This window comes from Oncorhynchus mykiss, chromosome 2 (genome assembly GCF_013265735.2).
Source record: "Oncorhynchus mykiss isolate Arlee chromosome 2, USDA_OmykA_1.1, whole genome shotgun sequence".
NCBI classification, from domain to species: Eukaryota; Metazoa; Chordata; class Actinopteri; order Salmoniformes; family Salmonidae; genus Oncorhynchus; species Oncorhynchus mykiss.
In genome coordinates, this window is record NC_048566.1 from 81,338,348 (window position 1) to 81,358,887 (window position 20,540).

Sequence of the window (20,540 nt, forward strand, 5' to 3'; positions counted from 1 at the left end):
TTGAAAATCACAATCCACTAAGTTCCGACAGTGTAAAATATACGCCTACAAGGTCTTCCACAATAACATGATCAAACGGGGGTATGCAACCTTTATTGTAATAAAATTTGGTTAAAAAATACTCAGTTGCTTACATTTCAGAAATGGCAGGTATTTTTGATCATTATTTTCATATCAGTACATTCATTTTGTTTAACATCTCACCCAAAATATGAATGGCCAATGCCTCCACACAATGTACCAAAGACAAATCATTTTTGTAACCATACATTTAATCAAATTCTATCCCATTGAACAATTCACCAGGCATTACATATTTGGAAAATTACAAAATAACATTTCCATGTGTCTGAATAAGGATTGATTTCAGAAAAATTAAATTAAGTTCAGTCTTTCACAATTAATTTGATGAGAATTCAAAAACATAGAAATGATTTCTAAAATCTATTGAGATTTTCAGAAAACCTGAAGTGAGTATACAGGTTATCATTAGTTCCACTCACTCATATCGGCTCCATGTTTAAACTAATCAACACAATGCAATGTTTGAACTCTGAACTAGGTTTTGTGGGTGAGGTTACTGATAGTAAGGGTGGTAGCGGGACTGGTCTGGGTGCTGGGGAGGACCAGGCATCTGGCCATGGGGTGGGGGCCCCTGCATGCGGGGCGGGTGAGTGCCCCTGGGGGCTGGCCACATCCCTGGGCTCAGTCCCCCGGGCTGATTAAAGGGCGGGCTAAGAGTGCCCCGATCCTGCTGCATGGAGCTTGGATTGTAGTGGTGGGGAGGGGGCGTGTTAACAGGAGGACCACCGTGTTGGGGCAGGGGGCCTAGGGGAGGTGGGTGGTTCATGTAGGGAGGCATCTGGCCCATGATGTGTCCGGGTGGTGGGGTGATAGGAGACAGGCCTGAGGACATGGGAGGGACCTGGTTGTAGACCAGATGAGGCGTCCCGGAGCCCTGAGGCAGGTGCTGCATAGGGTGGCTGAGGGTGGGTGGCGGCTGAGGGGGTGGGCCGTAGTGCTGCTGCTGGGGTGGGAGGGCCATCAGGTGGTGGGGCTGGCCAGGGTAGTCTCCCTGATGCTGGTGGGGAGGGGGCATGCCCTGGGCAGGCTGGGGAAGGGGCGAGTCCCCAGAGTCATCCTGAATGGGCACAGTGATGAGGTTGCTGTGCTTACGAGTAGTCAACGTGGCAATGCGGAACGTCTCCTGACCCAGTGGGGGGCGATGGAGACCAGAGGGGCCCAGTTCAGAGGAGGGGGTTGACGGCGAGGAGGGAGGGGGCTGACCATAGGGGTCGTGTCCCTGCAGCTGTGGGGGTATGAGGGGGTGTCCTTTGGCCAGGTGGGGCAGTGGTAGTCGACGGAAGTGGTCAGGTGGCTCTGAGGCCAGTTGTGGATGCAAGGGCTCTAGGCGTGGTAGAATGCCCCCTCCTGCAGCCTTGGATGCCCTCATGTGTCGGTGGTTGACATGGGCCTGCAGGTCGCGCTGGGACAAGTAGGTGCGCTTGCAGCCCGGAACGATGCTGCACATGTAGAGGAGGCCCCGCAGGCACTGCTCGATCCGCTGGACCGGATCTGTGCAGCTGTATAGGGTGAGACTAATCTCAGGGGTTTAGTAAGGGAAGTGGAGCCAGCGACAACACACGCATTACATCGACACATGCTTTGAGACTTAGCAGAGAGACTAGACTGTGCACTCACAATGTGAGGGAGATAGCTCACAACAGTTCACAACTAATTTAACTTGTACAGTATAATCAAACGCAAAGGTTTGAGAGGCAATTTACCCTGGACACATCTTTTCCATCTTCTTCTCATGGAGCAGGGCACAATCATAGCAAAATACATGCTTGCAGGGAATCTGTGGAAGAGGAACAATGTTAGCACACATGAGTGCCAAGTGTCAAGCACAGGAGGCTGGTGAGGGGAGGACGGCTCATATTCGTGGCTGGAACAGAGTAGATGGATTGGCATCAGACACATGGAAACCATGTGTTTAATGTATTTGATACCATTCCCCTGATTCCGCTCCAGTCATTACCACAAGCCTGTCCTCCCCAATTAAGGTGCCACCAACCTACTGTGGTGTCAAGGCATAAAAATGAATGAATAAAGAGTGTGGATTATAGTTACTTGCAGAAATATTCCTAGTGAGGGAAGGAGGCATAAACTTACCATGCGTCCATAGAGCTTTATGGGAAGGCCACATATCTCACAGAAATGAACTGGCGTGTCGTCCTTTTCGCCAACCAGATTCAGCTGAAGAGACAAAACTAATATTTTCACATTTAGCTGTCTCTGAAAGAATACACACAATATGCAGCCTGCAACATCATGATAGCGTTATTTTGGGTCGCAACAAATTAGAGGAGTAACCGTGTTTTAGAAGAAATATAGAGAATGGACACTTACTTTGTAGTCCCAGAACACGGGCTGAGGGAACCTCCTCTGGTTGCCTAACGCATCTCCAGACTTGCGCTCAAATCTATCTTCCTGCTTGAAACCAAAGCCCTCTAGAACATTAAGGAATACAATTGGCATGAATGGCAATTCTGGATGTGCTTCTCTCTCCTTCAAGCCACCATCATGCTTACCTTCATCATTAGACTGAGTTTTGGAGGGCAGTCTGCTTAAGGGTCTCTGTGAGTGGTTAACAGCCTTGTTTCTGACTGGCTGCTTGGATATCAGCTTAATGGGGATCCGTCTGCGTACATCAGGGCCCCCAAGAATGCCTGAACCATCAGTGCCTTGTAGATCAGTGTCTAAAAATAATCATATGTCACAATGTCAATAGCCATAGCTAGTTCAATGTGCACATTTATCTTTTTCAACTTGTTTGCTGTAACTGTTCAAACTAATGCTTGGGTCATAGATTATTATCCTCTAAGGTCTCTGCTTGGGCTAGTGTCAGTGGTCACAAAACATGCTTATATCCTGCCTGTCTAGTTTGCTAGTTGTTTGCATGCTAACTTCAACAGGTTACTGTTGCATAGTGGTGTTACATGGGCTATTGGGTTGCATTTTTGTGGGATACGTATAGACCTTTACCTAACTACCAATTTCAACTAGAACAATATAATATGTATACAGTTAGCTAGCTAACGTTGGCCATAAGCATATAGCTACTATAGCTCGCTAGCCAACTGAAAATAATTCGAGCTAGGCAGTGCTAGACCTCAAAGGCCTTGAGCCCAATACAGTTTCCTGTCTGTGTTTTCAGCTCTAGCTACCTACAGGAAACACTGCATAATAATAAAAGCCACTGCAACACAAAATGTATCATATGTACACCATACAAAAAGAATAAATGGATGTACACATAGAAACTCCTCACCATTTTGGTACATTATCAAATTATTGACGCATTGCAGTATGGGAAAGGATTGTTCTTCTTCTTTACATTTGTATTGGCCGATCGCAACCAACTGAAAGGCGTATACAGCGCCACCAACTGTACTGGAGTGTGAGGCCAGTCGCAGCCTTCCTAGTCATCTACTGTAGTTCTCTTATCTGGCCGTGTGTTTCTGCCTACTGTTCTGGAGTGCGAATTCATTACACGATGTGACACAAAAAGGGAAAGGAAAAAGGACTGGGAAAAGGGAAGAAAAATTGCCCTACTGCCTAACCTGGGGCGGTAGGTTAGTTGAATATTGTTTTTATTTACTTTTTTGCTCTTTGGCACACCAGTATTTCTACTTACACATCATAATCTGCACATCTATCACTCCAGTGTTAATTTGCTAAATTGTAATTACTTTGCTACTATTGGCCTATTTATTGCCTTACCTCCTTACTCCATTTGCGCACACTGTATATAGATTTTCTATTGTGCTATAGACTGTACATTTGTTTATCCCATGTGTAACTCTGTGTTGTTTGTGTCGCACTGCTTTGCTTTATCTTGGCCAGGTCGCAGTTGTAAATGAGAACTTGTTGTCAACTGGCCTACCTGGTTAAATAAAGGTGAAAAAAAAGAAAAAGGTTAGAGCATTGATCGAATCCCCGAGCTGACAAAGTAAACATATGTCGTTCTGCCCCTGAACAAGGCATTTAACCCATTGTTCCTCGGTAGGCCTTCATTGTAAATAAGAATTTGTTCTTAACTCACTTGCCTAGTTAAATAAAGAATATGCTGGAGGTGCTGGAGTTGTAGGCAAATTCATCAAAAACAGAAAGGAAAACGCAATGTTTTGACCCTTAGGTCTTCATCAGGTATATGGTATATGATGGATACCTGATGAAGAACTAAGGGTTGAAATGTTGTCATAAATAAATATCACCTGGGAGCATGAGCAGCAGTGTGCGGCGTTTTCCGTTCTGTTTACCGCTACAGTTAACACACACAACTTTTTCAACCGATACTACACATTCCTTTGTCTCATGCCCTCCTGCACACTTCTCACATCTAGGAATCTCCTTCCTACACACTGCTGCAACATGATCATAAGCTTGGCACCTAAAACATCTTAATGGGTTCGTGACAAAAGCTCTCACGGGATAACTGACATCCAAACCTGACTTTGTCGTGTAAAGACTGCATCAAAACCAGGGGTTGGTTTTGTTCTGAACAGAACCATCATTATTTTTGTGCCATTGTTCCCACCAGCGAAGTAAAATCCTGAACCGGTTCAAACCCCCCAAAAAATAACGTTCCATTCGGTTCCCTTTTAAACTTCAGAAATATATATATTTTTTACATTTAGCTCAACATTAAATGTCTTCACCAATGGATAGAGCAGTGGACCGTGCAAGCTATGTACACGCATTGGACAGACAAGTGTAGTGTAGGGTGTGACATACGACTGAAATTTTGAAGGTGAGGAGAGCAGTGGGCATGAAGCGCTGGGCATCTTGTTGTTATGACTTGCATGACCTGAATTAGGACCACAGAATTATACCTACGGAGGAGCGGCTTCCATGAAGGCACTTTGAATGTCTTTTGAACATCAGAGAGTTAGCCTAACTAACTCAGGAGACTGAAAATATTTGGCATGGGTCCTCAGATCCTCAAAAGGGTCTACAGCTGCACTATCGAGAGCATCGAGAGCATTGGTTGCATCACTGCCTGGTATGGCAACTGCTCGGCCTCCGACTGCAAGGCACTACAGAGGGTAGTGCATACGGCCCAGTATATCACTTGGGCAAATCTCTCTCCCTAATTTCTGAATCACGCCTGTAACATCAGCAGCTACAGTAGACTATGCATGCGTCAGCGAGAGGGGGAGGGCAGATAGCCTACACACACACACACACACACACACACACACACACACACACACACACACACACACACACACACACACACACACACACACACACACACACAGGCAAAAATCTTCAGGTGGCAGGCAGTCACTGGAATATGTTTCTGAGTGACAGTGAGGGCTTTGCATGGGCACTTTGTTGTATTTTTTTTTGTGGGACTGGAAAAAAATGCCCGGAAGGTAAAATAACCTTATTAACCGGCTCCCATGCTTTTAAAATAACGGTTATCTTTCAAAACAGAATAGATCATTTTCGTTCTCGGTTCTGGTTCTGTTCCTTGAACCGGTTCCAAACCCTGATCAAAACTCAGCAGGACAGAGTGTCTTCTCTGTTTCATGGGAAGGGATTTTACGGACAGATTTGTAAGGGCCTTCCTGAATAGAGAGCAATCGCAAAAGTATGGATGCGAAGGGAAGCCAGGCTTTCCAAATATTTGACCAATAAAAATATATAAATAATAATTATTAATTTTTCGTCTCTCTCTGTGTTTTAATATTTTTGTCAATTCGCAAGAGGCTGAAGCATTTGGCCTTCCCTGTTAAAAAATATAAATAATTAGCCAATCAGCATTGAGCTGAGCTCAACTGTGGGTTGTACTGGTGCAGCAAAACAACCTCCAAGGGAGGCCAGTTTGGATTTGACTTCACACCAATCAAATAACTTCCTAAGAAAAACTTGGCCTGCTTGTGTTGATGTCCTGAAGTAGCTAAATCGACTACAGTTTGTCTGGAAGCAAGACGTCGGTGTCCGTGACCTGGCTGGTTTTTCTTTTGTAATCCGTGATTGTCTTTAGACCCTGCCCAATACGTCTCGTTTCTGAGCCATTGAATTGCGACTCCACTTTGTCTCTATACTGACATTTTTCTTGTTTGATTGCCTTGCGGAGGGAATAACTACACTGTTTGTATTCGGCCATATTCCCAGTCACCATTCTTGTACCTCATCACAGTGGGTACAACATCTTCTATGCACTTCCTTATAAACTCTCTCACCGAATCAGCGTATATGTCAATATTATTCTCTGAGGCTACCTGTAACATGTCCCAGTCCGCTTGATCAAAACAATCTTAAGGCGTGGATTCCGATTGGTCAGACCAGCGTTGAATAGTTCTTAGCACGGGTACATCCTGTTTGAGTTTCTGTCTATAGGAAGGGAGGAGCAAAATGGAGTCGTGGTCAGATTTGCCGAAAGGAGGGTAGGGGAGGGCCTTGTATGGATCGCGGAAGTTAGAGTAGCAGTAGTATTCTATCAATATGCTGATAGAATTTAGGTAGGCTTGTTATCAAATTTGCTTTGATAAAAACTCCAGCTACAATAAATGCAGCCCCAGGACATATGGTTTCCAGTTTACATAAAGTCCAGTGAAGTTCCTTGAGTTCCGTCGTGGTATCGGCTTGAGGGGGGATATGCACAGCTGTGACAATGACAGAGGAGCGCAACAGCGCCTCTTCAACCTCAGGAGGCTCAAGAAATTTGGCTTGTCACCTAAAACCCTCACAAACTTTTACAGATGCACAGTTGAGAGCATCCTGTCGGGCTGTATCACCACCTGGTACAGCAACTGCAGCAACTCCACCCACAACCTCAAAGCTCTCCAGAGGGTGGTGCAGTCTGCACAACGCATCACCGGGGGCAAACTACCTGCCCTCCAGGACACCTACAGCACCTGATGTCACAGGAAGTCCAAAAAGATAATCAAGGACAAAAACCACCCAAGCCACTGCCTGTTCACCCCGCTACCATCCAGAAGGCGAGGTCAGTACAAGTGCATCAAAGCTGGGACCGAGAGATTGAAAAACAGCTTCTATCTCAAGGCCATCACTGTTAAACAGCCATCACTAACACAGAGAGGCTGCTACATACAGACTTGAATTCATTGGCCACTTTAATGAATGGATCACTATTCACTTTAATAATGCCATTTTAATCATGTTTACATATCTTGCATTACTCATCTCATATGTATATACAGTATTTTATACCATCTATTGCATCTTGCCTATGCTGCTCTGTCATTGCTCATCCATATATTTACAGTGCCTTGCGAAAGTATTCGGCCCCCTTGAACTTTGCGACCTTTTGCCACATTTCAGGCTTCAAACATAAAGATATAAAACTGTATTTTTTTGTGAAGAATCAACAACAAGTGGGACACAATCATGAAGTGGAACGACATTTATTGGATATTTCAAACTTTTTGAACAAATCAAAAACTGAAAAATTGGGCGTGCAAAATTATTCAGCCCCTTTACTTTGAGTGCAGCAAACTCTCTCCAGAAGTTCAGTGAGGATCTCTGAATGATCCAATGTTGACCTAAATGACTAATGATGATAAATACAATCGTCCTGTGTGTAATCAAGTCTCCGTATAAATGCACCTGCACTGTGATAGTCTCAGAGGTCCGTTAAAAGCGCAGAGAGCATCATGAAGAACAAGGAACACACCAGGCAGGTCCGAGATACTGTTGTGAAGAAGTTTAAAGCTGGATTTGGATACAAAAATATTTCCCAAGCTTTAAACATCCCAAGGAGCACTGTGCAAGCGATAATATTGAAATGGAAGGAGTATCAGACCACTGCAAATCTACCAAGACCTGGCCGTCCCTCTAAACTTTCAGCTCATACAAGGAGAAGACTGATCAGAGATGCAGCCAAGAGGCCCATGATCACTCTGGATGAACTGCAGAGATCTACAGCTGAGGTGGGAGACTCTGTCCATAGGACAACAATCAGTCGTATATTGCACAAATCTGGCCTTTATGGAAGAGTGGCAAGAAGAAAGCCATTTCTTAAAGATATCCATAAAAAGTGTCGTTTAAAGTTTGCCACAAGCCACCTGGGAGACACACCAAACATGTGGAAGAAGGTGCTCTGGTCAGATGAAACCAAAATTGAACTTTTTGGCAACAATGCAAAACGTTATGTTTGGCGTAAAAGCAACACAGCTCAGCACCCTGAACACACCATCCCCACTGTCAAACATGGTGGTGGCAGCATCATGGTTTGGGCCTGCTTTTCTTCAGCAGGGACAGGGAAGATGGTTAAAATTGATGGGAAGATGGATGGAGCCAAATACAGGACCATTCTGGAAGAAAACCTGATGGAGTCCAAAACATAAAGCAAAATCTACAATGGAATGGTTCAAAATTAAACATATCCAGGTGTTAGAATGGCCAAGTCAAAGTCCAGACCTGAATCCAATCGAGAATCTGTGGAAAGAACTGAAAACTGCTGTTCACAAATGCTCTCCATCCAACCTCACTGAGCTCGAGCTGTTTTGCAAGGAGGAATGGGAAAAAATTTCAGTCTCTCGATGTGCAAAACTGATAGAGACATACCCCAAGCGACTTACAGCTGTAATCGCAGCAAAAGGTGGCGCTACAAAGTATTAACTTAAGGGGGCTGAATAATTTTGCACGCCCAATTTTTCAGTTTTTGATTTATTAAAAAAGTTTTAAATATCCAATAAATGTCGTTCCACTTCATGATTGTGTCCCACTTGTTGTTGATTCTTCACAAAAAAATACAGTTTTATATCTTTATGTTTGAAGCCTGAAATGTGGCAAAAGGTCGCAAAGTTCAAGGGGGCCGAATACTTTCGCAAGGCACTGTAAATAAATAATCAACTCAATTGGTGTGGTACGGACTTATTTAGTGGGACTCGGTTGTGTGCAGATTCCCGGATTTTGCGACGTTCAGGATGAGAATGTAGAGGAAATGTATTAATTAGTGACTGTTGTAAAATAAATATTCTGATATCCTTTGAGTTAATTTGGGAAATAGGAACTCAATAAAACCAAACTTTCCCATGGTGCCCCAGGTTATTGAGTTAATAATTACCTGATTAATTGAATCACGTAATTATAATCAGTTAATCATTCGATGAACAGCAGTACGTATTAATCAATACGTCACAACATATACATTCATGCAACACACACACATTACAACTGCTGCTATCAGACTCGTATTTACTATTGCTAATACTACACAATTTAAACATTTGCCCCCCAAACCCCCCACATTATATATACTGAACATTTACATTCACATTTTAGTCATTTAGCAGACATGCTTATCCAAAGCGAGTTAACGCATTCATCTTAAGATAGCTAGGTGGGACAATCACATATCACAGTCATAGTAAGTATAATTTCTGTAAGTCTATAGCCTCCTCACATCGAACCCCCCCCCCCCATTTTTTTTTTTACTTGACTCCACCCCCCCTTCTAGCTTTGACTTTGCTGTTAGCTACTTTATTGCTGTAATCGCAGCAAAAGGTGGCGCTACAAAGTATTAACTTAAGGGGGCTGAATCATTTTGCACGCCCAATTTTTCAGTTTTTGATTTGTTAAAAAAGTTTGAAATATCCAATAAATGTCATTCCACTTCATGATTGTGTCCCACTTGTTGTTGATTCTTCACAAAAAAATACAGTTTTATATCTTTATGTTTGAAGCCTGAAATGTGGCAAAAGGTCGCAAAGTTCAAGGGGGCCGAATACTTTCGCAAGGCACTGTATATATACACACACACACATGGTGTGGCTCTTGAAAAACAAATCAGATAAAATCATAAAGTCTGGGGTGGGTGGGTTTAGTTATGTGTTATTCTAATATAAGTTATATAGCAATAAGAACAAAAATACTGGTTCTCTCAATTTTGCATTAGAATAAAAACTAAATTGTTCAAGTGAAAATGCTCTACAGTAAAATTCTCCTAATTTGTTTGAGGCTAATGCAAACTGAAAAGAAAGCAAGACAGGTTAGAATGGTTATTTTCATAATTACTATAATTTTTAATGTTGATACTATTGCAATGAATTACTAATAATGAAAGATGGTGAAATATAATCAAGGCTTTTAGGAAGCAAATACCAAGACATTTGCTTGTTATGCTTTTTCAAATCAAATTTTATTGGTCACACATGCATATTTAGCAAATGTTATTGCGGGTGTAGCGAAATACTTGTGTTCCTAGCTCCAGAAGTGCAGTAATATCTAACAATCCACACAGGTTTGACCCTGAGCTGACAAGGTAAAAATCTGTCACTCTGCCCCTGAACAAGGCCCACTGTTCCTAGGCCGTCATTGAAAATAAAAATGTGTTCTTAACTGATGTGCCTAGTTAAATAAAGGTAAAATAAAAAAAAATACAAAATTAAAACAGGTGACAGCTAGCGATGGCGATTTAACAGTCTGATGGCCTTGAGATAGAAGCTGTTTTTCAGTCTCTCTCGGTCCCAGCTTTGATGCACTTGTACTGACCTCGCCTTCTGGATGGCTCGGGTGGTTGTTGTCCTTGATTATATTTTTGGCCTTTCGGTGAAATCGTGTGCTGTAGGTGTCATGAAGGGCAAGGAGTGTGCCCCCCTGTGATGCGTTGGGCAGACTGCACCATCCTCTGGAGAACCCTGCGGTTGCGGGCAGTGCAGTTGCCATACCAGGCAGTGATACAGCCTGACAGTATGCTCTCAATTGTGCATCTTTTAAAGTTTGTCTTAGGGGGCCAAGACAAATTTCTTCAGCCTCCTGAGGTTGAAGACACACTGTTGTGCCTTCTTCACCATACTGTCTGTGTACATTTTTCTTATATAATTTTGCAGTTGAAATTGTGTTTTGAGGGTGTGTGCAAACTAAATGGTTAGGTAGCTACCTAGTTTGCTGGCTAACCCAGAATCCCAATCTAACAGAATGTTTAATCTCCTGTTTTTAGCTAATAATATGATCTCTGCTTGTTGGCTAAATTAACTAGCCACCTTGTCATTGGCATAAAGAGTGAACAGATTAAACAGGTGTGTGGCAATAGCTAACTATCACATTCGGTCAACACTAGATCAACTGGCTAAACTTGCTGCAGTGTCAACCATGTACAGTAGCTAGCTGATCAACTGGTCAGGCCAGCGCAGAATCCTCCCACTCCATTGCTCTCTCTGTATAGTGTGTGTGTCTAAATATAATTCTGTTTTTATGACACCGCCTATAAGCACATCTGTCATATGGTGAAACATCTCAGTAAGTGTTAGATAGCTACTACAAATAAAAAGTTGTACAGCAGTAGTAGCACAACTGAGGGGATGAGAATGGGCCAACCAAGAAAACAAAATACCCTTAAGTGGAAAGGAGACGTTCGGAAGAGGAGGATGGAGGGTAAATCCTACCTTGGCAGGAAAGAGAAGATTGAGTTGATGATGGTAATTGTTATCTGCACTGTTTATTTGTTATTACTTACATGATTGTTACCTGAATACCTACCTTGATGTTTAATTCCATGCTAAAATGTCAGATTTTATTTTACCTTTATTTTATCTAGGAGTCATACAGAGACCAAGGTCCCATTTACAGACTAGCCCTGAATTACAGAAAATGCATTCATATAAATACAAATTGCTTCTAGAAAGACACGGTCATAAAAAAAAACACATTCATCAGTAATAAGGTCCTCAATCAGCTTTCTGAATTGCCCTTGAGGCACCAAAACATCACATTAAGAATATTTTGAAGAATGTTCCACAAATAAGGGGCAAGAAAAAAGTAACTAAAAGCTGATTTACCGATCTAATTGAACAAAACGTATAAGACCAAAGCCTGTGTTAACCACAGACCTTATTTTTGGTGTTTATCCCAAAACCCCATTCTTTCCCCATCAATTTCCCCAATAAAAATGGCTGAATGAACCACAGGTAACTAATTTCCCGTTTGTAGGACTACAGACTAACGAGCTCTATTATCTGTGTTATAAACAGATAATTCTGTATTTTGCCAAAAAAATACTTCATAGACAAGGCCAAACTGTTGTTTATTATGCATTTTTCAGAGTAATACAGACATCACAACATGTGCAAATGTTTACAGTGGATATGGGGTCTGGCAGGATAACAACATTTTTGGTACCAATCACTCCAAATAGCGTGGTAAGCATCCTTGCAATTCAATCATCTCTGGCCAGGAGTCATACTTGTTTTTGTCTCTATTGTTTTTAATATGCTGTGGGGGGGGAAACGGATCAATTAGATTCCTGCAACAGCAACATAAACACATAGCTCCTCCAGCTCAAATGATATCAGTAAAAAGTGGGGAACTGCAGGTGCAATCCAAAAAACTGGATAACAGAGACAGTGAAAACATATTATAAACGTTGGTATGGTATTACCTTCTCCAAGGTACTCTCGACATCTGCTCCTTTTCCTCCAACAAAGACCCAGTTGTCTCTGAAGCCTAATGACTGGATAGCAGAGCTGCCAAGCTCTCTGATAAGCCTCCTTGCTTCTTCGTTCAATCTGTCAATCAATTACTAAAACCATTCAGTATTTTTCCTCACTACCATCATTAATTGTATCACTAAAAACAATATGGATAGGCTTTCGATAGGACTTTATATGAGCATGCAGAGCGCTTCAATTAATTTAATGATTTTGGTGCACACTCCAAAGATCCCAAAGCATTATCATATAGTATCCTGGATGACCATATTGGTCAAATTCTGCCATGAAAGTTGGTTTAATGTTAAAATGAAATGTGACTCACTTTGTAGCTGGGTCGTCGTAGGTGGCAATCAACACAATGGATCCATTCTCAATGGACTCCAGAAACTCCACCAGAGGTTCAATATCTGCAAGACAGGGATAACATGTCAGCTTTTCAACATGATCAATGGTTTTCTTCTTTATTGAGGAGTGGAAATTAGAATTATGTACACTCAAATTGAACAAAATCTATGTATTATTTTAAAAAAAATTGTACTTCAGTTTTCAATGTGCTGGATATGGTTGACCAACCCATACAGGAATGATTGTATCTGGTTGGTTAATAGCTCAACATTTATAACAAGGTACAGAAATCGATCATGGAAAGGGTGGAGATGCATTTAACTAATGTTGCTAAGCAGGAAATGCAGTGCCTAGTGAAAATCTACACACCCCTTGCAATCTTCACATTTTGCTGCCTTAAATAATAAAGTTTCAAATGATAGACAATGTTCTAAATACAATTTTAAATATTAAGTCTTTATTGCATGTCTTCACACCTCACAGTTAATACTTGGTGGAAGCATCTTTGGAAGCCATTACAGTTTACTCATTTTGAATAACTGCACATTTTTTGCCAAAAACCTGGTTTCCTCTGACAGGAGGCTGACACTTGGCCGCAAGTGGATCTTCCAGCAAAACAATCCAAAGCATGAATCAAAATCCACAAAGAAATGGTTAATTGACCACAAATCAACATCTTGCAACGGCCATCTCAGTCTCCGGACTTGAACCCCATTGAAAACCTGTGGTTTGAATCAAAAGAGGACAGTCCATAAACACAGACAAAGGATATCAAGGATCTGGGAAGATTATGTATGGAGGAAGGGTCTAAAATCCATCCCAATGTGTTCTCAAAACATTTTGGAAAGAATCTGTCATTCTCGCAAGGGGAGAGTGCTGGATTACTGAAAACAGGGTTGCCAATAATGTTGACCCCTTTTTTTCTTTTTTTTATAAGTTTTTTTTTTTAAATCTGATTAATTGTATTAGTATAAAATATAATTTTCCAATTTTATTTAGCATAGAATATAGCCCAGTATCATATATTTTTTACTCATCTTTATCAAGGGTGCCAATAATTATGTAACTCTGTATATCCATTGTTTTTGTCAGAATTGCTCAAGCTCAGTAAATTTGGTTGGGAATCATTGATGGACAGCAATACACTGAGTATACAAAACTTTCTCTTTTCATGACAGACTGACCAGATGAATGCTATAATCCCTTACTGTTGTCACTTGTTAAATCCACTTAAATCTGTGTAGTTGAAGGGGAGGTGACAGGTTAAAGGATTTTTAAGCCGCGAGATAATTGAGACATGGATTGTGTATGTGTTCCTTTCAGAGGGTGAACGGGCAAGTGCCTTTGAAAGGGGTATGGTAGTAGGTGCCAGGCGCACCAGTTTTTGTCAAGAATTGCAACGCTGTTGGGTTTTTCCACACAACAGTTTCCCATGTGTATCAAGAATGGTCCTCCACCCAAAGGTCATCCAGCCAACTTGACAATTGTGGGAAGCACTGGAGTCAACATGGGCCAGCATCCCTGTGGAATGCTTTCGACCCCGAGACTAAACACCTTCCTCTGCCACTGGATCCTGGACTTCCTGATGGGCCACCCCCAGGTGGTAAGGGTAAACAACAACACATCTGCCATGCTGATCCGCAACACTGGGGGCCCTCATGGGTGCGTGCTTAGTCCCCTCCTGTACTCCCTGTTCACCCATGACTGTGTGGCCACGCACGACTCCAACACCATCATTAAGTTACCGACCACAACGGCGGTAGGCCTGATCACCGACAATGATGAGACAGCTTACAGGGAGGTCAGAGACCTGGCAGTGTGGTGCCAGGACAATACCAAGATCGTGAAGAGGGCACGACAAAACCTATTCCCCTGAAAAGATTTGGCATGGGCCCTCTGATCCTCAAAAAGATTCTACAGTTGCACCATCGAGAGCATCCTGACTGGTTGCATCACTGCCTGGTATGGCATCCGACTGCTCGGAATCCGACCGCAACGCGCTACAGAGAGTAGTGTGTACGGCCCAGTACATCACTGGGGCTATGCTTCCTGCCATCCAGGACCTCTATATTAGGCGGTGTCAGAAGAAGGCCCTACAAATTGTAAAAGACTCCAGACACTCCAGTCATGGACTGTTCTCTTTGCTACCACACAGCAAGCGGTACCGGAGTGCCAAGTCTACGTCCAAAAGGCTTCTTAACAGCTTCTACCCCTAAGCCATTAGACTGCTAAACAGTTAATCAAATGGCTATCCAAACTATTTGCATTGACACCCTTTTTTTACGCTGCTGCTACGCGCTGTTTATCTATGCATAGTCACTTTACCCCTACCTACATGTACAGTTGCAAGAAAAAGTATCTGAACCCTTTGGAATTACCCAGATTTCTGAATGAGTTGGTCATCAAATTTGATCTGATCTTCTCCTAAGTCACAACAATAGACAAACAGTCTGCTTAAACTAATAACACAAACAATTACACGTTTTCATGCCTTTATTGAGCACACCGTGTAAACATTGAGTGCAGGGTGGAAAAAGTGTGTGAACCCTTGGATTTAATAACTGGTTGATCCTCTTTTGGCAGCAGTAACCTCAACCAAACGTTTTCTGTAGTTGCGGATCAGACCTGCACAATAGTCAGGAGGAATTTTGGACCATTCCTCTTTACAAAACTGTTTCAGTTCAGCAATATTCTTGGGATGTCTGGTGTCAATCGGGTTGAGGTCAGGACTGATTGGGCTACTCCAGAAGGCATATTTTCTTCTGTTGAAGCCATCCGGTTGTTGATTTACCTCTGTTCTTAGGGTCGTTGTGTTGTTGCATCACCCAACTTCTGTTGAGCTTCAATTGGCGGACAGATAGCCTTACATTCTCCTGCAAAATGTCTTGATAAACTTGGGAATTCATTTTTCCGTTGATGATAGCAAACTGTCCAAGCCCTGAGGCAGCAAAGCAGCCCCAAACCATGATGCTCTCTCTACCATACTTTGCAGTTGGGATGAGGTTTTGATGTCGGTGTGCTGTGCCTTTTTTTCTCCACACATAGTGATGTGTGTTCCTTCCAAACAACTCAACTTTAGTTTAATCTGTCCACAGAATATTTTTCCAGTAGCGCTGTGGAACATCCAGGTGTTCTTTTGCGAACTTCAGACGTGCAGCAATGTTTGGCTTCTCCATGGTGTCCTCCCATTCTTGTTTAGTGTTCTACATATTGTAGAATAAACAACAGAGATGTTAACATGTTCCAGAGATTTCTCTAAGTCTTTAGCTGACACTCTAGGATTCTTTTTATCCTCATTGAACATTCTGTGCTGTGATCTTGCAGTCATCTTTGCAGGATGGCAACTGCTAGGGAGAGTAGCAACAATGCTTAACTTTCTCCATTTATAGACAATTTGTCTTACCGTGGACTGATGAACATCAAGTCTTTAAGAGATACTTTTGTAACTCTTCCCAGCTTTATGCAAGTCACCAAGTCTTCTGATATCTCTTTTGTTCAAGGTATGGTTCACGTCAAGCAATGTTTCTTTTGAATAGCAGACTTACATTTTGTGAGTGTTTTTTATAGAGCAGGGCAGCTCTAAGCAACATCTCCAATCTCGTCTCATTGATTGGACTCCAGGTTATCTGACTTTTGGAGGTCATTAGCCAAGGGGTTCACATACTTTTCCCAACCTACACTGGGAACGTTTAAAATATATTACATTTAGACAAGAAATACACAATTTGCATGTTAGTTTAAGCACACTGTCTATTGTTGTGAATTAGATGAATATCAGCTCAAAAGTTAAGACCAATTTATGCAGAAATCCAGGTAATCCCAAAGGGTTAACATACTTTGTCTTGCCACTGTACATATTACCCCAACTGACCTGTACCACATTAACTCTAACGGTATACCCTGTAAATAGCCTCGTTAGTTATTTTGTGTAATTTTTTAAACTTTAGTTTATCTAGCAAATATTCTGCATGGTTTGTTAAGGGCTTGTAAGTAAGCATTTCACGGTAAGGTCTACACCCGTTGTATTCGGAGCCTGTGACATTTGACACCTTGTAGAGTCCAGGCACCGATGAAATCAGGCTGTTATGTGGTGGGGGGTGCAGCTCAATATTAGGAAGGTGTTTGGTATACTCTGTATGTCTCTTATTTTCACGCAAATTTAATTCAGGATAGACTGGACCACTCAACACCTCTTGGAAAGCCATTCTGGTATGTCTTCGGCAATAAAATGTACTAAATTCTGGAGCTTTGCTCCTTTCAAATGTATTTGATCCTAACCAACTCAGTCCCTGCCAGTGACAAGAATACCCATAACATAATGCTGCCACCACAATACTTGAAAATAAAGTGATTCACTGTGTGTTGTACTGGATTTGACCCAAACCTCCAGTTTATTCTAAAAAGTATATTTCTTTGATGTATTGTCTTGAATATTACTTAACTGCCTTTTTGCGAACAGAATCAATGATTTAGAGTGGAGTTTTAACACGGGGTTCCTTTTTTCCCCATACAGGTCAGTAATGTGTAGTGAATGCAATGTTGATACTGTATTTTCAAGTATTGAGGTGGCATGTTATGGGTATGCTTGTCACCGGCAGGGACTGGGCAGTTTGCTAGGCTCAAAGAAATATGAAAGGTTAGATAAAACACTGCCTCAGTCTTCTGAATACATAACTGGGATATAATTGTATTTTGTTATATAATTTATTTAACTTTGAAATGTGGAGTATGTTGTGTAGATTGGTTAAAAAAAGTCCCCAATTTAAACCATTTAGATTTGCAAAATGTGAAAACTGCAATGTGGTGTGTAGATGGTCACTAGGCAATGTACATGCTCCGCTGGACATTTTTTTTTTTATAGGGGCTGTAAACCATCTTACCACCATCATACATGTTAAAAAATGCTGTCTTCATACCCTCCCCAGTCTTCCCTGTGTGAAAAAGAGAATAATTAGGTATTTAAAATCAGATTTACGCTGAATACAAGATGTAAAATAAGAAAACTGTTAATACTATGTGCATATAACCTTTTGACTTACCGTTCACAACAGCAATGTTAATTCCATACCCAACATTTTCTTCCACATAACCCATAACCCTGAAGAGAACATAGAACAGAGTCTCACAACCTGACAACCTCCCCCCCAACAGTGAACAATAATAGGGCACTCTACATCAAGATATCGCTCTCACTCACACATACGTTCCCCAGCAAAAAAACTAAAAATTGCTCAAACAGAATAGGGCACAAACAGAGTCACTGACCAACAACCAAAACAGGTGGGGTTTTAGGAGGGGTTCTGAAAGACTCATGGTGGTGTCCACTAAAGGTTGACTAGAAACAACAGGAACCTAAAAGACACCCACCATGAGCGCCGACTGAATTTGCCCAAGAAAAAGCAAACGAAAGTAAAACCCACACCAAATGTAAAGACAGGAAGCAAAACAAAAGTGTGGCGCAAAAGCAGATGAAGGCTTGCTGGTCTACAAAATAAAAATAGGGAGCACCAACTAAAGGTGTTAACCCTTCGGATCTATCAAGACAACTAGAACAGTGGGCCAGCCACTCTTAAATAGCATCTGGGCAAGCTCAGGTGAAACACCTTCACACTAACGACATTGCAACCAGCACAGGTGTAACACATACTGACTAACAAGGTCACAGTGAGCCCTACGTGCTAAAAGTCCAACCCCAAAACATAAATGGAAAAAACCTGTAACAACACACATAAGGATATGTTCCTTACATTTTGTCCTCCATGCAGATTTTGGGTCCAACCACATTAGCAGCTCCACTGGCGATTAAAAAGCTGAAGTCCCCCTCTGGACAGGGCTTTGGGATGCCACACGGTCTTTGTCTGGAGGCTGTGCAAGTATTCAGGAGGAGAAACACACACAATCACACATATTAATGGTTCCCCATACCATTAATTTGATGGGATAGACTAGCTTTTTGGCCTTGCCAGCTATAACTTTGTTTTGTTTAAATGTTGAATATGTGGATGCTAGTAGCCCAAACATGTTGCACAGGTGGAAATACACATCCTTCTGATTACTCACTGGTCTCTTTGGGTACATTAGTCACCTGTAGCCACTCTGGACCAGGAAACTCAGGATACCAGGAGAGGGTGTGGCCTAGAGTAATAGGGGGAAGGAGCGGCGTGTATCATTATGAATGGGAACTATTGTAGCGGGTACTTACTCTTGAAGAAAACATTAACACTTTTCCTGATAAATTCATCAGTTGCTAGGCTAGATGACAAACTTTTATTCAAATGTTATGCCGGTTTTATTAACAGCATGTAATTAATAGTCGTTATCAAATGAATGTGTCCTTGTGTGACAAACATTGTCATCGAGACTTACTTTGAGACCGCATTATGAGGAAAACAGCAAAGAAAATGATTCCAAGCACTGCTATGATTGGAAGAAGGCCTGCAAGATAAATAATGGGGATATCGTACTTATACAGGATAATCACCAAGTCACTTATGTATTGTGGACAAGCATAGACAGCTGTCAATGACTGCATGACTACAACTGTAAAATTTACAACCAAAGGGCTGATTTCACTCATGTTCAATCCAATTTCCTATTGACATACAGTAAATGCATGAATTATGAGAAAGTCAGTACTCGCATGGATCACAAGCTAGGATCTGGGCCCTACACTAAACACTAAAGTATATTTCTACTCACCCTACAGTAGGAAAGGGTTAATAACACCAGACTGGCCTGAGCCAGAGATAAATAGAAGATTGCTATACCAGTAAAACCACATTGTTGGTTGGTAGTCTTCAACCCTCTATGGGAAAAAATATTTTGTTTATAATCTTGTTTATTCATCTGTTCATAAAATAAGTTATTCCGTAGTACTCTATAGACACTATTAAAACATATATTGAGCAGTAATACATTAAAACATGCTTTAAAAAAACCTGGCTTTGCAACTTACTTCTGGAGCCCTGTGTTTTATGCATCATTTGTCCTACAAGAGATTACCTTGTCATTGTTCTTAAAGCAAATACTGTATTGACAGATTGACATACAGATTTCTCAGTAAACATAAAACATTGGCATTTTTTGGGAAATTATGACTTACCTATGCGTACAGTGAGCATGATATCTGATTACTCTCTCTCCTGTTGCCTGTATGAGAATCCCCTTATGAAAAACACAAAAGAGCAAATGCAGCTGGTTGCTAGTCAGGTTGATCCAGTTAGCTTTTAACCTAAGTTTCTTTCTTCACCAGATTCTTTAACTGAATCATCCCTCCTTTTCTCCACCCCCTCTCAAAACAATATACAACTGCAGTACTATGCACAGGCATTGCCTGTCAAAAACACATTGTGCATTATGTTTCAACAAGGTCTATGCAAGAGGCAATGAATCTCCTGGGTAATATGGAACCTTTCCACCCGGAAACCCTCTGCTCACTGCACTGGAGGCTGCAGCCGCGATGACACTTCAAGCTAGACAGTCGGTGGAACTGCATGACCTCCAGGTCCGTGAAGAAAGAAGGACTTGTCCCAGCACTTGGCACACTGTCCCAGCCAGTGGAGCGGGTTAGACAAGGACTTTATAAAGTCCACCTGGAGATTCTCCTAGCAAAGCTTCTTCAGCTGGCTACAAAGGGCATCTGGACACAAACATATTTAATTCCATGCATTACTATGTTGAGTTATATCAAGGTTAAATAAAATAGCTGTTACATTCAAACCTAAC

At 41.8% G+C, this 20,540-nt stretch overlaps 2 protein-coding genes across 5 annotated transcripts; both read right to left on the reverse strand.

Moving 5' to 3' along the window:
• Window positions 1–76: 76 nt before the first annotated feature.
• Window positions 77–3,467, reverse strand: LOC110497501 (E3 ubiquitin-protein ligase Hakai). 3 transcript variants are annotated; one of them, XM_021573637.2, is made up of 6 exons: window positions 3,335–3,467; window positions 2,595–2,762; window positions 2,413–2,513; window positions 2,176–2,259; window positions 1,788–1,861; window positions 77–1,598 (listed from the first exon to the last, which is right to left on the reverse strand). In XM_021573637.2, the coding sequence occupies exons 1-6, from the start codon at window positions 3,345–3,347 to the stop codon at window positions 578–580; spliced, it is 1,461 nt and encodes a 486-aa protein (XP_021429312.2). In that variant the 5' UTR covers window positions 3,348–3,467; the 3' UTR covers window positions 77–577. The 3 variants fall into 3 exon arrangements, with proteins under 3 accessions (XP_021429312.2, XP_021429320.2, XP_036812371.1); XM_021573645.2 differs by lacking the exon at window positions 3,335–3,467 and having other exon boundaries at window positions 2,413–2,496; window positions 2,595–2,763; XM_036956476.1 differs by lacking the exons at window positions 2,595–2,762; window positions 3,335–3,467 and having other exon boundaries at window positions 2,176–2,273.
• Window positions 3,468–12,155: 8,688 nt separating this feature from the next.
• Window positions 12,156–20,273, reverse strand: LOC110497525 (protein FAM3C). 2 transcript variants are annotated; one of them, XM_021573668.2, is made up of 10 exons: window positions 19,918–20,243; window positions 19,771–19,803; window positions 19,182–19,250; window positions 18,876–18,950; window positions 18,563–18,680; window positions 17,855–17,913; window positions 17,696–17,746; window positions 12,793–12,877; window positions 12,419–12,545; window positions 12,156–12,252 (listed from the first exon to the last, which is right to left on the reverse strand). In XM_021573668.2, the coding sequence occupies exons 1-10, from the start codon at window positions 19,934–19,936 to the stop codon at window positions 12,163–12,165; spliced, it is 726 nt and encodes a 241-aa protein (XP_021429343.1). In that variant the 5' UTR covers window positions 19,937–20,243; the 3' UTR covers window positions 12,156–12,162. The 2 variants fall into 2 exon arrangements, with proteins under 2 accessions (XP_021429343.1, XP_021429351.1); XM_021573676.2 differs by lacking the exon at window positions 19,771–19,803 and having other exon boundaries at window positions 19,918–20,273.
• Window positions 20,274–20,540: the final 267 nt, after the last annotated feature.